Here is a 17412-nt window from a genome sequence, read left to right as displayed (position 1 = left end):
AGCGACCATATCAGAATTCATGAGATGCACGAATGAAAAACAATTGAATTTGAGGCTTACTAGCTCCTCAGTGTCTCAATCTATTTCTTTTTAAGATTTATTTTTGATAGCAAATGTTATACATATGTTATTCTGGTTAACCACAGATATAAAAATGGAAATTAAGGCAAAATTAGTAACACAAATTGTTGAAATAGGTGGACCTAGGACATTATTTTTTTCAACATATGTACAAATAAACTTTGTCACATCGTATAGTAAAATCGATATGGATCCATTCAGTAGGCATCCTCCTCTTGCTGTTGGGGTTCCTCAGTGTTTAGTCCTAGGCTCCTAGGTCCCTCCTCTCACTATTGGGCTTCCTCAGGGCTCAGTCCTAGGCCCCCTCCTCTTCCTGTCAAGGTTCTGTCTTAGTCCCCTCCTCTTACTGTCAGGGTACCTCAAGGTTCAGTCCTAGGCCCCCTCCTCTTCCTGTCAAGGTTCAGTCTTAGCCCCCTTCTCTTACTGTTGGGGTTCCTCAGGGTTCAGTCCAAGGCCCAGTCCTCTTACTGTCAGGGTTCCTCAGGTTTTAGTTCTAGGCCTCTCCCCTTAATGTTGGGGTTCCTCAGGGTTCAGTCCTAAGCTCCCTCCTCTTACTGTCAGCGTTCTTCAGGGTTCAGTCCTAGGCCGCCTTATCTTACGGTCGGGGTTCCTCAGGGTTCAGTCCTAGGTTCCCTCCTCTTACTGTTGGGGTTCCTCAGGATTCAGTCCTAGGCCCCTTCCTCTTACTGTTGGGGGTTCCTCAGGGTTCAGTCCTAGGCCCCTTCCTCTTACTGTTGGGGGTTCCTCAGGGTTCAGTCCTAGGCCGCCGCCTCTTATTGTTGGGGGTTCCTCAGGGTTCAGTCCTAGGCCTCCTCCTCTTACTGTCTTACACCTGGTCTCCTGACATCCCCTCCACCTCCACCTTAATACAAAATACCAGGGATTGTCTGTCTCTAACATCATCTCTATCTAACTGACTCTCTCCAAAACTGAACTTCTCGTGCTTCCTCCCTCTACTAACGGACCTAGCCCCAATATTTCAGTTACTTTCGATGGCTCAGCCATTGCTCCCCAGCAGCATGCTTGATGTCTTGGGGTTATATTTGACACAGAAGTTTCCTTTTATTCCCTATATACAATTACTCACGTCACTTGCATCTTGAAAACTTTCCAGAATCCGGCCATTTCTCATCTTGAAACTACAAACCCCCCTTAATGGCACTCTTATGCTTTCTCGTCTGGACTAGTGCAACTTTCTACCGACCGGTCTATCTGTGCCCAGACTTTCTCTTCTCCAATCTGTCCTGAACGCAGGAGCCAGGGTCGTTTCTGTCCAGCTGCTACACAGATGCCTCCACTCTGTGCCAGTCATTGCACTAATTGTCCATCCACTACAGAACACAATATAAACGTCTCTCCACAGTTTTGCACCACCCTGTATCTCCTCTCTCATCTCGATCACCTTGTGCTCTCCATTCCGCAACTGATATTAGTCTAACATCCTCCATAATCAGTCTCCAAAGCTTCTCTTGTGCTGCGCCAGTTTTCTGGAGTGCACTACCCCAAAACATGTGACTAATATGTAGCCCACTATATCATGTTCTCTTCCAGCCAGTAGAAGACATGCCTGGACAACAGTCGGACGTCCTCTCGGACTCGCAGTTGGACGCTTCCTCCAGTCAGACTGTGACTCCGCTCTCGGAGATGGCCGGATCGGGGCTGCTGGACTCTCTGCCAGCTCTGGATATTCTTCCTGGAGAAGAACTTCCCACGGATCCAAGTAACAACTCCACCCCGAGCTCCACCCAGGACGAGGGTAAGAATAGCGTCTGATATATGGGGGGGAGTAATAACTCTCCTCCAGAGCTGCGCTCAGAAATGTGCTGCGTCCCTCCTGCAGTTAGACCCTATATGGTACCCTGATATTAGAGGGTTTCCCTGTACAGAAAGCCTCGCCCGCACCCTACGTCACCTGCTCGGTCTGTATAAACCCCTGGCATGGTGCGGTGCAGCGAGGTCGGCTCTGGCGGAGGAGCACGAGCGCTGCTGTATTACTGACTAATTGCTCTCATGTTGAGCATCTGGCGCTGGATAACGAGGCCGATCGGAGAAGGCAGCGCGGGGATCATGGCTGCCAATCATTGTGATGGCATTAGGGTTGTGTCTGATCGCAGCCGGCAGGGATTGTGCTCAGCGGCTGTAGGCAAATCCAGGGATGCAGGAGAGTCTGCCGCTCCGAGGACGGGACCGTCCGCTGCCGACATCATGGGAAGATGCCCAGGCCATGTTTTGATCTATTTTTATGAGTTCTGTTTGACAACTCTACCTGCAGAGCCCACCGCTCGAACAGTAGAGAATCCTCTCTTGTGTAATGCCTGTGAACTCTTCTTCACTGCCCCGCTGTGGTGCCCACTAAAAACCGTGACTCTTCCAATACTGCCCCCCTGTGGTGCCCACTAGAGATCGTGGCACCTCCAATACTGCCTCTGTGGTGCCCATTAACAGCCATGCCACATCCAGTACTGCCCCCCTGTGGTGCCCACTAGTAACTGTGCCGCCTCCAATACTGCCGCCCTGTGGTGCCCACTAGTAACCGTGCTGCCTCCAATACTGCACCCCTGTGGTGCCCACTAATAACCGGGCTGCTACCAATACTGCCCCCCTGTGGTGCACACTAATAACCGGGCTGCTACCAATACTGCCCCCCTGTGGTGCCCACTAGTAACCATGCTGCCTCCAATACTGCCCCCCCTGTGGTGCCCACTAGTAACTGTGCCGCCTCCAATACTGCCGCCCTGTGGTGCCCACTAGTAACCGTGCTGCCTCCAATACTGCACCCCTGTGGTGCCCACTAATAACCGGGCTGCTACCAATACTGCCCCCCTGTGGTGCACACTAATAACCGGGCTGCTACCAATACTGCCCCCCTGTGGTGCCCACTAGTAACCATGCTGCCTCCAATACTGCCCCCCCTGTGGTGCCCACTAGTAACCGTGCTGCCTCCAATACAGCCCCCCTGTGGTGCCCACTAGTAACCGTGCCATCTCTAATACAGCCCCCCTGTGGTGCCCACTAGTAACCGTGCTGCCTCCAATACTGCCCCCCCCCCCTGTGGTGCCCACTAGTAACGTGCCGCCTCCAATACTCCGAACCCCCCCCCCCTGTGGTGTCTACTAGTAACCGTGCTGCCTCCAATACTGCCCCCCTGTGGTGCCCACTAGTAACGTGCCGCCTCCAATACTCCCCCCATCCCCCCGCCCCCCCTCTGGGGCGTCCACTAGTAACCGTGCCGCCACTAGTAACGTGCCGCCTCCAATACTCCCCCCCCCCCCCCCCCCCCCCCCGCCATATCCCCGTCCCCCCTCTGGGGCGTCCACTAGTAACCGTGCCGCCACTAGTAACGTGCCGCCTCCAATATTCCCCCCCCCCCCTGTGGTGTCCACTAGTAACAGTGCTGCCTCCAATACTGCCCCCCTGTGGTGCCCACTAGTAACCGTGCTGCCTCCAATACTGCCCCCCTGTGGTGCCCACTAGTAACCGTGCTGCCTCCAATACTGCCCTCCTGTGGTGTCTACTAATAACCGTGCTGCCTGCAATACTGCCTCTGTGGTGCCCACTAGTAATAGTGCCACCTTCGATACTGCCCCCTGCAGGGCCTTTTCCTTTCCATACTACTCCGCTCCTATTGGCTTCTGCAGGTTATTCTGGGACTTGTAGTTGCCTTTCCACTAGTAATCTATAGCTGTATAATCCCTGTATACAGAGCGTCCATGATGTAACTCCATCTTTCTCTTGTATTTCAGAAGCTGTCAGCCTCGGTAAAGACGCTCTGACCTCCGACCTGCCGGGCCGCCTGCACATCAACGCTGTGTATCACATCAGTGCGGAGCGGCTGCAGCAGGCGCTGACCTCCGACACCCGCTTCATGAGCGAATTCATGGAGCTGAGGAAGTTCACAGGTCGGCGGCCATGCTTTATATGTCTCCTCCACGTATTGAGCCGATAATTTACCTACAATGTGCAAAACCCAATCTGACCCGACTCTGCCCGGTGCCGCCCCCTCTACATGGCACACCGGACACGTGGGCATATTTGGGGCTGTTGGCAGCTGTGTAAGTTGTAAAAAAATGCAAAATCCGGTGGCTTCTGCATAGATGGACAACTCACATCTCGCAGCCTTCATGGGGCCAAGACCCTCCTTCTTCACTGAATATGTCGGGAGCGGTGACCGTGACCACCGCGAGGAGGCCGAGTGTTACCCGGTGCAGGTCCAGAGTGACCCCAAATTCTGCGAGGACATGACCGTTTCTCTCACAAATGTTTTTGCAATATTGTATCAAAATACATAATATTTACACTCCCAGTAATAACAATGGTCATAAAAATACATAGAAATTACAATGTTCAGTGAAGTCTTACGGTTGCATAATGTCAAGTTGGAAGATTGAAAAAACCTCGAGTTGCAGTAATTTATGGGACACAGAAGCCATGGGGGAAGTCTGCTGCCACCTGCAGGCTGGCACTAATAATACACCGTAAAAAATGAATAGTCTACTACTCCACTCCCGGCACCAAACTACTCCACTCCCGGCACCAAACTACTCCACTCCCGGCACCAAACTACTCCACTCCCGGCACCAAACTACTCCACTTCACTTGAGGTCACATAAGAGGCAGATTCTGAACTTCAGACATGTTTATGCTTTGTTACAATATGAGCTAATTTCTTTCTTTCTTTCCTCCCCTTTCTTTCCTCCCCTTTCTTTCCTCCCCTTTCTTTTCTCCCCTTTCTTTCTTTTCTCCCCTTTCTTTCTTTTCTCCCCTTTCTTTTCTCCCCTTTCTTTCTTTTCTCCCCTTTCTTTCTTTTCTCCCCTTTCTTTCTTTTCTCCCCTTTCTTTCTTTTCTCCCCTTTCTTTCTTTTCTCCCCTTTTCTTTCCCACCCCCGGGATTGCTTTAGGATGCCTCCTGGTCACTGTGTCGCCCAATAAAGCAGCCAAAAAATGAGGATTTTTGGTACCTATCATAAAATCTGTTTCTAGTATCCTTTATTGGGGAACACAGCACCCTGCTTTAGTTACCCTTTCCAGTGTGCATTTGTTTTCTTCTCGGGGAGATTGTTCTTTCCTTCCTGTTCTGTTCTTTCCTTCCTGTTCTGTTCTTTTTGCTTTTTCTGCTGATTTCCTTACTGAGTAGCTTTGGTGCTGGTTAGTTTAGGCTGCGGAGCTATTTTTTAAGGTGTATTATAAGCATCAGCCTCCAGGTGGCAGTAGACGTCACCTTTCTGTGTCTCCTTGACTGAAGGCTATGAGAGAGATTTTAAGGTGAGTACCAAAAATCCTTTTTTTTTTTGTTTTGTTTTATGCTTCAAATGAAAGATTAAAGAAAGTCAGGTGAATCTTCTCTACTGAAGCTGACAAATTCTGTGGTAATTAAATAGTTGATACGTGAATATTGGGCAATCTTGAATCAGGATCCAACATTTGATATCCGTTTGATGCTGAATCCATATTTTCTTTTTAGTTGGAAGCGACAGCAAAGATAAAAATAATTGTGCCAAATTCTGTGATCTGTAAATGTATCTGTACGATCTGTTTTATTATTGGAAATTTTAAATATTGATACATTTTGATACAAATTGGCAACATTGTATCTATAATAAGTAGTGTGTATAAAGTGGTTCCGCTGGCCCATGATAATACACACAGAGGACGGAGCGTGTCCACCCGAAACGCTGCATCACATGAGACCTGTTTTGTCCGGGACTCGGCAGGGTCGCACTTTTCGTCTGTCATTGCTTAATATTCCACAAAGTAATGAGGACCTTGCTCCCATGAAGACTGTGAGACGTGAGTGATCTGTCTTACAGGACACTGCCGGATTTTGCCTTTGATGCCCTGATTTTTTTGGAGGATTTACCAATCAGGTTTGTGATGGCTTGAAGCTGTGGTCTATGACATCTTTGACCCCCTCCTTATATACTCCCTACAGATGTTGTGGTGAATCCCTGGGCCCCCGACAGCAGCGGAAAACAGTCTCGAGTCATCAACTATACCATTCCTATCAATAACCCGTTGGGGCCAAAAACTGCCCCCGCTGTGGAGACCCAGGTGAGACAGGAGTGTGATTCTACTATAATACTGCCCCCTATATACAAGAATATAACTACTATAATACTGCCCCTATATACAAGAATATAACTACTATAATACTGCCCCTATGTACAAGAATATAACTACTATAATACTGCCCCCTATGTACAAGAATATAACTACTATAATGCTGCCCCTATGTACAAGAATATAACTACTATAATACTGCCCCTATGTACAAGAATATAACTACTATAATACTGCCCCTATATACAAGAATATAACTGCTATAATACTGCTCCTATGTACAAGAATATAACTACTATAATACTGCCCCCTATGTACAAGAATATAACTACTATAATACTGCCTCTATATACAAGACTATAACTACTATAATACTGCCTCTATGTACTAGAATATACTATAATGGTCTATTATGAACCTTTTAGATGGGAGAAGTTACTGTATCTTTGTGTTTCTTTGTAGACGTTGACGTACTCTCTGAAGGGGTCTCTGTGCCTCCTGGACTCGCAGGTGGTCACACAAGGCATTCCTTACCAGGATTATTTTTACACCGCTCATCGATACTGTATCACCAGTGTGACCAAGAGTAAAGCGCGCCTCAGGTACCGCTCCCTCACCTCCTAAATGTCAGCTTTTTGTCCCCCTCACTTCGGTAGACTGACAGCTCCACGTGTGCCCCCTCATCACTCCCACCCTTTGTTGCTTCTCTTTTGAGCCCCCTCACTCTGCCCCCACACAATGTGACTGACAACTCGAGAAGGATGAGGAGTCTGACAGCTTCTTCGTAGAAACCTATATTTCCAAAAATAGTCATAGGAGATCTCGGCACAACTCTTTAGTCCTTGTTTAGGAGCCATTAACCTTCTATATAGTTGGCTCCATTAATGATCTTCTGACCGTTGCGTTGTAGGGTTTCCTCCGAGATCTGTTACCGGAAGCAGCCGTGGAGTCTGGTACGAGGCATTATAGAGAAGAACTCCTGGAGCGGCATGGAGGAGCACTTCAGACAGCTCGGTATGTTACAATCCTGGTGAAGTTGACCTTGATACACTATAGATGGACTCTTACTACCTTGTAGACCATAATAGATTTAGGACAACCCATAGTGTCGTACCAGTCACTTGTAAGGGAACCTTCTCTTAACTTTGGACATTTACCTATCCCTATGGCACCAGGTACCAATTTGGAGAGATACATCTCAGATTGGCCTTATTCCCCTTAGCTATTGACTGTGGAAACATCTATGAAGGCTTTAGAGGAACCAATCTGAAGGCCATGGCATGCCTTGAGCCTTGTGTTTGGTCTACAACCAAGACAATCCTTTTGCTCAGCCCTGTTGGTTCATCCTCTCTTCTTCATCTGTACAGCTCTTATCGTGCCGCTATACTGTACCATCTACACCCTCAAAATAGCACCTGGGAAATACTAATGTGCCAGGAGCCCAATTGGTCTTGACCGCTATTACCCATTTTGATATCTTCTTATGGACTTGTTTCTCTGCTTTTCGCCCCTCTCTCAGCGGATGCCATGGTCAAGTTAGAACAATCCTGCGTGGATGAGCTGGGAGTCCGAGAAAAGCCAACATTACGGCGTAGAAAGCGGACGCTGAGCTGGAAGAACCATCACGTAGACTCTCTGAGCACGGTCAATCCACCCCTGGACAATGTGCGGGTGAACCGTCACTCCAGGACATCAGGTAGGAAAATAAGAGCAAGAATGGAAACAATGTATACATTGTTTGAAGACCGTTATTGAAGGGTAATCTCCACTTCTTTGGACCCGATTGGTCTTTGATCCAGCCATCCTTAGAAAGGTATCACTAGAGCAAAAAGTAGATTCCACCACTAACACATTAAGGGTCAATGTAAAGTTATGGGGGGCCACCAGAGGATCTTCTAAAGGGCCCAAGTTCTAGCATAATAATAAACCTATGGAGAGTGAGGCTCCATTTTTCATTTGAAGGCTGAGCTTTTCCGAATTTTTAGATATCAAAGATCCAAATCCATCATTGCTTGTGACCTCTCCCCATGATCCTCTGTGGTTTTCCATCCCTTGGCCATTCGTGGTCCTCCTCACTGTATATGACACCACATCAATCGCTTATGTAAGTCGTATGCTCTCTTTTATGAGGACTACTTATATTGCCCACCTCAATTGGGATCTGCAGGACCAGATACGAGGGCACAGGTTCTATAAGTCATCTGAGAATCACTTTCTATCTCCATCCTCATCATACGGGTGATTAGTATCTTTCTGAAGATTTATCTCTGTTGGGTTTATGATGGGAGATTAATCTATCGGAAGTGACAGATATAGTTACTGTATCCAGGTGATAATTCGGGAGAGATGATGTTGGCTATTTTACTTATGGAGGATCTTCTCCCGAGACCCAACCTTAAGTGCCCACCCTGTGTCCATTGATAGTCTAAATGTTTGAGTAATGGAGCAGCTTCTCCTGAAACCCCACCGTAAGTGCCCACCCTGTGTCTATGAACCATCTAAATCTTTATGATGAAGAGGTAAAAAAAACATGATTTGATTGAGGTTTTTGGAGTGGAAAATCTTCAGTGTGAACACGCTCTAGTGATGAACTTTTCCAAAATGTAATTGAGTCAACAAAAGTCCCACTTGATATTTGCACTCATCTTCTCACCCCCTCGCTCCATCTTCCCACCACAGGCAGCATCTCCTCTCAGCTCTCCCACCTTTCCGACAGAGGAACCTCGCAGAACATCCCCACGGCTCTTTTCATCATCACCATTGTGTGAGTAACGTATCCACCTACCTACTACCTACGCACCGCGGGCGAGCGATCAGACAAATGCTTCTAGAATCAAGGTCATCTGTGTGCGTTGGCGGTGTACCATTTCTATTCTACAAGGCTGGGCGTCTTCCGGGAGAACATCTATGGTCCAGTCCTCACCATGGTGACACCACGGTGTTGAAATAGAGCTGGATGACTGTGCTGCTGTCTTGGTGGTGTCAGTGACGCAATGTGTGGGCTTATATCTATTCCTATGATGTTTTCTTGGCATTATGTTAGGAGTCCATTGTAAACCACAGACCTGTAGCAGAAGATCTACTCAATGGAGAATTCTTGATGCATCGTCCATACCATGGGTTAACCCTTTGCAATAAATTGGACTTGCATTATAACGAAATCTTTCCAATTCCCAGACTTTCTCCGAATGTTCTTAATTGCATGAATCGTTCTAGCTACAGCCGGTACATGGTGGGACATAGTGTCCACCGGTCTCCTGGACCATTGGTGTTCATGTAACGTCAACAGTCATCTCCTTCTACGAAGGAAGGAAAGGTCTTTGGATTTTGCTTTGACCTCAACTTCTTGTTGATCCCAATCTTCTCACAGGTTGTTAGTCCTGGTGGTTCTCAACATGATGCTCTTCTACCGCTTGTGGTCTCTGGAACATACGGCTCGGACCTTCCAGACGTGGCAGAGTTACGCTGTGTCCCAAGGGTAAGTATTCCTCGTGGACCCCAGAACGTTTCATTTTACAATAATCTTACGTCCTATACGATAAGGTACCAGACTTCCTCCTGTGGATTCTACGTTTGTATGGATATGTATCAGTTTATAAATCTTTCAATAGAGGAAAATTTGCTAAAAATTTTAGAGCTCCACTTTCTTGTGGACCTTGGGAAAAGTGCTCTTCGATAAGCTCCTCTTACATATAGCAAAGACCCCCATAAATAACCCCGAGCCCATCAACCCCATGGTCACAGCCCACTTCTAATGGTATCCTAAGGGACAATAACGTCTTATATTCCTAGGAGGTTCCCTCAGACGTCATCAGATTGGGCAGAAATACTTGAGCTTCAGAAACGTTTCCACAGTTCGGAGGTCCAGAAATGGAAGCAAACGCTGCGGACGTCGGTACAACTGCTGGACGAGGTGAGCGCGGGTCATGGAGGACGGGTGAGACTTTGACCTTTTGACCTAGATGACTCCTTTTTAGTTGGCGACTTGTGACCACCGGGATTATTTACCAGTCATGAGAAGGCTTCATCCCTCATAATGGGGGCAAGAAACCCTCCTCTAAAAATCACTTTTCCAAACTTCACACCATTAATGTTAGGAGAAAAGAGATTTAATATTCTGGTGAAATCTAATAATTTAATAAATGTGAATCACCTGAGAAATGTTATTTTTAATTCTTGTTGTATTAGATTTAGATTCCAGAATAACCACGTCTCATGAGTCACTTCTTCAAAAATGTCAATTTTCCCACCAACTAAAGGGGAAAGAAAAGCTAGATCAGAGTCACATGAAGAAGAGTGACAGATGGTATCCGAGGGAGGAGAAGCCGTGGGAGACAATGGTGGGCGATGGTGGCTCATTACTTTTTCATGGAGCAAATACCAGCCCAACCAAATAGTAACTTATTTGACCCTTTCAATCGGGGTTATTGCAAATTTGATCTAGATTGCTCTCATTATGGTAGCCGGTACAGAATTAGGCAATGTGGACAATAAGGAGCTGGAAAGCAACTTGGTGGAATGAGTTAACTCAATGAATGATAGCTAACGGGTCTGTCTTGACTCGGCAACTCATCTTCGTGTGACCCATTGGAAAGGCACCATAGAAGGGTCTATCTCACTAACGAAGAGCAGCTTGGACCTGATAGACCAATCCCGCCCATTATTGCTCTTGGCCTGATGGACCAATGGTCTAATACAGCTCTCGATCTGATGGACCAATCCCGTCCATTATTGCTCTTGACCTGATGAACCAATCCCATCCATTATTGCTCTTGACCCCATGGACCAATCTCGTCCATTATTGCTCTTGGTCTGATGGACCAATGGTCTATTACAGCTCTCAACCTGATGGATCAATCCTGTCCATTATTGCTCTTGACCTGATGGATCAATCCTGTCCATTATTGCTCTTGACCTGATGGACCAATCCTGTCCATTATTGCTCTTGACCGGATGAACCAATCCTGTCCATTATTGCTCTTGACCGAATGGACCAATCCTGTCCATTATTGCTCTTGACCCCATGGACCAATCCCATTATTGCTCTTGACCCTATGGACCAATCCCGTCCATTATTGCTCTTGACCCCATGGACCAATCCTGTCCATTATTGCTCTTGACCCCATGGACCAATCCCGTCCATTATTGCTCTTGACCGGATCGATCAATCCCGTCCATTATTGCTTTTGACCTGATGGACCAATCTCGTCCATTATTGCTCTTGACTTGATGGACCAATGGTCTAGTACAGCTCTTGACCTGATGGACCAATCCTTTCCTGGTTATAAAGTCACTTCATGGCTGGCTTGTAATACTATGGAACATATATTATCAGACCTGGTTGTAATAGTTGCTAGTGCCTTTTAAAGGGATTTTGGAAATGGATGGATTCGGTGGTGTTCTCAACTGAGGTTGTTGATGACAAAGGGAGCATGAATGGTGATGAGACTGGAAGATGACATTATGGGTTCCAAATGACGTAAGACCCCTAATATACATTAGACCAATGTTGTCTGAATGTGCTGATGTTGATGAGTTTTGCCAACACACTAATGTGCCTAGGGTGCCAGCCAACTGATCGTCAGGGTAGATGTTGATCGGACATGTCTAACCTTGGACTGTCTATTTGCTTTGTTTTGCCAGAGATGAGCCAGCTGTGTAGAGGTCTATCAGCGGCTTTCTCATGGGGAACGTGAACACTCGGCTGAACAAGTGTTCCAATCCAAGGGAGAGACAGCTGGTAGCCAAACAACAACCCAAAGCATTTTTTTTAGCCATAAGTCCTCTAATGTCTAAGGTCGGCATTAGACTTGGGGAAAAAGATCAATTTTGACCAAATCTAAGAAGCCCAATGTTCCTTCATCTTTTTCAGATGAGATCCTCCCTGCAGAGACTACAACAAGGGGTGTTGGTGAATGATGACTCCAACGCACCAACTCAAGAAGAAGACGCGCTGTCATGACCCACGATCATCTCATTACATATTTCCTATAGGACATTTCTGTCGAGGAGGCGACCATCCACCGAGCAGATCCTGGAAGACGATTTGCTCTCGAAGACGAGTTTGGTGACCTTGCCTCCTAGCCGGCATCTTGCTCTAGAGAATGGAGGGCTGGATACTATTTCCCTTCAAGAACAGTTACTGGGGTACAAGGCTACTTGATGATGAGACGTACGATAAGCTTCAGTCCGGGGAGAGTGGTTACTCTCTAGATGAGAGTACATCAATGTCTCACCGCTATTTAAAGATCTAAAGTATCAAAGGGAACTTTTTTTGTTTGTTTTTTTTGTCGAAGAATTTTGAATAAGATTAAGAACTTTATCGAATTGTGGATGTAGGTGAAGTCTCATGTGATCTATTTAGAAGAGTAACCTTTTTGATATGAAATGGCATGGACAGTATGGAACGCCGCGATTGCTGTGGGGCAGGTTTCCCATCATGCAGATTTTGGCATTCCTTCAACACGGACCTACATAACTACCTGAAACTTGCCTTTTTGGTTTTCTCCATAGTATGGCACTCCAAGCAAACTTTCATCGTGACTTTAAGGGATTGCCCTTAAAATGGGGGTGTATGGGGCACCATTACATAATGCCGTTATGTTTTGAGGATTTTTCTAATTCTAGATTAGATTCTTACAGTCTGGCCCAGGGGTCGTCTTAATAACTCCAAATCAGCACTGTGATTCTAACCTTTGACCATGAACACATTCCTGCTAACAAATCAAAAGCCCCCCTCCCCTCCCCCACCCCGTATTCAAGAGAATGTAGAGTCATATCGAGATGTTAGTTGTAGAAAACACTTTGCGTTAATGCTGAGAACTGAACTCCGAGTGCCTCCATTGCAGTCCTTTTGAATGTTATCCCTAGCTGAAACCGCTAGTATTTCATATTTTCCATAGAAAACCTATTGCCGTCTAGAATATTTAGGTATTTATTTATGTTATTATGGTATGGCCTCTTCTTTAGAAGAACGAATGCCTCTTATTACCATGTTTTCTGATCCTTTTTTCTATTGCAACATTTTTAGTGTGGAACTTTTACCTACAGATCGGAAGTGGCAGTAGTCTGAGGGATATGAACTTAGCTCCCTTAGTACACATGGGTGAAAAGCACTATAGTCATTTTTAATCCCGAAGCTGCAGTAATCTGAGGGTTATGAACTTTAGCCCCCCAAGTACACACGGGGAAAAGCATTATAGTCATTTTTAATCCCAAAGCAGCTGTAATCTGAGGGATATGAACTTAGCTCCCTTAGTACACAAGGGTGAAAAACACTATAGTCATTTTTAATGAGTATTTGTGTTTCATCGGGATGTTGCTTCTACAGATATTTATGCTCAACAGATTTGGATGCATTTAATCCAAATTTTAAAGCAACCGTCAATGTCACTTTGACAACAGAAAGGAACTCTCCACCCATGTTGTATCAAACACATTAATATTTAAGGAATTACTATTGGCTATAGAATTTTGCACCAGTGCCATTCGCCTACATTAACCCTGAAATGTAACCTCTTCATGCAGCTAAAAAACTCTTTGGATCCTCCACCAAAAAGCTAACTGTGGGGGTTCTTGCTGGTGGGAACCCATTTCCAGTTGTTTTGAGGCTGGAAAGCTGCAGCATTTCACCTTCTACTCCCTGCACAGGGTTGGTGGAACATATTGTAGTCGATGGACGCCCATGCCACCATTTGTTTACACTGATCACTTCTGCACGTTTCCATTTTTTGAGAATTGTGCTGGATGCAGTTCTTGGTTTTCGGGAATCAGAGGTAGAGACCCACCTGCCACCCTTAGTAGAACTTGACTAGCGAGAGCACCTTCATGAAAACACGTGAAGATATCCCCCCTCACCGACAAGATAGCTGCCTCCACTGTAGGTGTCACTTTAAATTTGACGAGGGAGCCTCTATTGTAACCAGTAAATATTGGTTCATCCCTGTCCCTTCTTGTATTATTTCGACCAATGTTAATTTATTTTGCTGGAACGCAGATGACCTTTTTGTGTTTAATTTATTATTCCTGTCAAATGCCTGCAAAGTATTCTCGATTAACTTCATCAATGCTGCATATTCGGGCTGGGTCCTCTCTGCAGAACCCAAAGTCACTGCCAGAACTCCAAGTTGTGTTTGTGCTTGAATGTATATGATAGAGGTAGGAAGAGATGCGATGATGGGCCGGACCCATTGGTGGCCATTTGTGTGTAAAATACCTCACCAGACTGTATTTTCATAAAATATGGAAGAAACTGATACCTGTTATGTTGGCATGCAAGCCAGAGATTATGGCATTTCCGTGTTCTAATAGATCAAGAAGAGGACCAGCTCAATAGTCTACAAACCTTGGTCAACTGGCCTTTTTCTTGGCATCTTGGTCATCAAGGTTTGTTGACCAAGATGCAAAGGCTAAGGCTAGTCAACCAAGGCTTGTAGACCATTGAGCATATATTCTTGATATGGTAGAACAAAGCTTTTAGACCAATGAAGAAGACGACGAGCTCAGTGGGTTACAACAGTGCTCCACAAGTCTTCGTCTTTGTATCATGGTCTTCAAGCCTTGATAGCCAAGATGCAAAGACTAAGGCTAGTTGACCAAGGCTTGACGACCATTTAGCACATGTTCTTCATATGTTACAACAAAGTTATTTAGACCAATCAAGAAGACAATCAGCTCTGTGGTCTACAAGATTTGGTAAAAAGCCTTCATCTTTGCAACTTGGCCTTTTAAGCCTTCATAATCAAGATGTAAAAATGAAGGCTAGTTGACTAAGGCTTGTAGACTATTGAGCACATCTTCTTGATATGTTAGAACAAAGCTTTTAAACCAATCAAGATGATGACAAGCTTAGTGTTCTACAAGCCTTGGTCAACTAGCCTTCATCTTTTATATCTTGGTTATAAAGGCTTGAAGACCAAGATCCAAAGACGAAGGCTTGTTGACCAAAGCTTGTAGAACATTGAGCTTGTTTTATTCTTGACTGGTCTAAAATGTCTTTTTCTGACATATCAAGAAGACATGCTCAGTGGACTACAAGCTTTGGTCAACAAGCCTTCATCTTTTGCATCTTGGTTAAGGCTAGCTAACCAAGGCTTGTAGATAAGTAAGAACATCTTCTTATTATTTTGGAACAAGGCTTTTAGAGCTATCAAGACTATGAGCTCAGTGGTCTACAAGCCTTGGTCAACAAGTGTTAGTCTTTGCACCATGGTCTTCAAGCCTTGATAACCAAGATACCAAGATGTAAAGATGAAGGCTAGTTGACCGAGGTTTGTAGACCACTGAACTAGTTGTCTTCTTGCTTGGTCTAAAAGCCTTTTTCTAGCATTTCAAAAAGTCCAGAAGAAGACTTGGTCAGCTATCCTTCATCTTTACATCTTGATTATCAAGCCTTAATGACCAAGATGTAAAGATAAGGCTAGTTGACCAAGGCTTGTAGACCATTGAGCTTGCCGTCTTCTTGATACATTTGAACAAGTCTTTTAGATCCAAGCTTTTTGACTGAGTATTTGACCAGGGTTCAAAGACTTGAAGGACAATACTTGATCTTCAAACTAGTCTTCTTTTCTTGGTCAATTAGTCAATGCCTACAAGCTTCGGTCTATAGGTCTTGGCTGTCAAAGCTTGACAACCATTGCTTGGAGACCACAGCTTTTAGAACAAAGCTTTCAGTTCTTGGTTAATTGATTAAGTTTCGAACACCGTGGCTTAAAAATCCTAAGTTGAAGTGTAAGGCTCTGTCAAGTAACCAAGGCTTACAAGCTTTGGTCTTCAAGTGTTTGATCTACTAGTTTAGGTCTACAGGCTTCATTTAGCATTTGGCATATGAATGTAAGAAGTACATTAGTATTAATAATGGCACTCCTTAGGTTTGGCATGCCAAAAAATATCACTCAAAAGTTAAGACCTATCCTAAGGTATTGCAGCCAAATTAAAATAGAAACTTCACTCAGCTTCAGGGTTGTCATCTTATCAACTATGTTTCCATTAGCGAATGAGAAGAAATCTTCTACTGATGACTACTTTGGTAATACGATTGGCAGCACCACTCCTCGATATAGGTTACGCCTTCAGCTTCCAATTCCATATTGACCCTACAAACGTTCTATCCCATTGGCCCTGACCTGTTATAGAGGAAGTGAATTGAGATCCCCGGACCATGGAAACATCCAAGAATCCACTACGTTCTGTGGATTATTATACAATGAGAACCTGATGCTGAGTGAAGTTCCCCTTTTAAGAATAACCATAAAAGAATTACAATGTAACGATTTACCTTTTAACCATTTTGCTGCTGGGTGCTACAATAAGATAAACCGGTCACGTTTGGCTTTGTTCTAAGGCGCTATCAGGTCTCTGATTCGGCTTTGTACAAGCCAAATGGTTCCTCATAGTGACCCTGACCAGCAAACAATCTATTAGTGAGATGATGGCACCTCTATTGTGTGAAGAACTCTTATATTAGTTGAACCTCTTAGCGCTCTCTTTCTCTAGGATATTGAAGATAAACGGGTACCGGTCATGTAGTATCTATAGTCTTCAATAGCCACCTTACCAGCTCCTTTTCACACTGTATTAATGTATTTTTGCACAAATCCATGTACTGTCACTTTAAGGGTGTTACTCTGAATATATTAGTTTTGGGGTGTGGTTGTATACAGAGGGGCTGGGTTTAGTTTGACGATTTGAGGAGCGTTTGGCCATTTTCAGGCACAGTTGGGTTCTTGGATATTTGTGTCAACCTCAGTCTCATAGAGGTCCATCAGTAACCCCATGACTATTATAGACCGCCCCCTAGGATCAGTTTTGGGGGATAACTTGACTGATTTGGGAATTTCAGTACTAATTTCAGTAGTCTCGTTCATTACGTAAGGCTAGATTGAAGTTTTGCCCCTTCCCTTTTGTCTCCTGCAGTTCTTCTAGCCCCAGGCGGTGCAGGTTTAGATAGACTTGAAATACACTGTGTGTGAATATTTTGTCAACCTGCTAATATTTATTAAAAGTCATTGCAAACTTTCCTCTGTGGTTTGTATGGTCCTTTAAATTCTACACTTGTAGTGCACACCCCTGAATAAGGATGTGAATCCACCCACCGAGGTGGAACTTCCGAAGAGGATCCAAACTCCACCCACCAAGGTGGTACTGCCCAGGAGGATCCAGACTCCATCCACCAAGGTGGTACTGCCCAGGAGGATCCAGACTCCATCCACCAAGGTGGTACTGCCCAAGAGGATCCAGACTCCGTCCACCAAGGTGGTACTGCCCAGGAGGATCC

General features: G+C 45.3%; 1 protein-coding gene and 1 long non-coding RNA gene across 6 annotated transcripts in view; one reads left to right on the top strand and one right to left on the bottom strand.

Moving 5' to 3' along the window:
- Window positions 1–17155, top strand: part of GRAMD1A (GRAM domain containing 1A) — a 94401-nt gene extending 77246 nt beyond the window's left edge. For all 5 annotated transcript variants that reach the window (XM_075329036.1, XM_075329035.1, XM_075329037.1 and 2 more), the window contains 10 exons: window positions 1633–1837; window positions 3825–3980; window positions 6010–6128; window positions 6600–6739; window positions 7048–7151; window positions 7657–7833; window positions 8817–8901; window positions 9508–9615; window positions 9930–10050; window positions 12010–17155. In XM_075329036.1, the coding sequence (XP_075185151.1) occupies window positions 1633–1837; window positions 3825–3980; window positions 6010–6128; window positions 6600–6739; window positions 7048–7151; window positions 7657–7833; window positions 8817–8901; window positions 9508–9615; window positions 9930–10050; window positions 12010–12099 (1305 nt within the window). In that variant the 3' untranslated portion in view covers window positions 12100–17155. The remainder of the gene's footprint in view (window positions 1–1632; window positions 1838–3824; window positions 3981–6009; window positions 6129–6599; window positions 6740–7047; window positions 7152–7656; window positions 7834–8816; window positions 8902–9507; window positions 9616–9929; window positions 10051–12009) is intronic.
- Window positions 1–17412, bottom strand: part of LOC142256997 (uncharacterized) — a 117181-nt gene that overhangs the window by 17613 nt on the left and 82156 nt on the right. The gene's annotated exons all lie outside the window — the stretch shown is intronic.

Source organism: Anomaloglossus baeobatrachus, chromosome 11, assembly GCF_048569485.1.
Source record: "Anomaloglossus baeobatrachus isolate aAnoBae1 chromosome 11, aAnoBae1.hap1, whole genome shotgun sequence".
NCBI classification, from domain to species: Eukaryota; Metazoa; Chordata; class Amphibia; order Anura; family Aromobatidae; genus Anomaloglossus; species Anomaloglossus baeobatrachus.
This window is presented reverse-complemented; position numbering and strand designations above follow the sequence as displayed.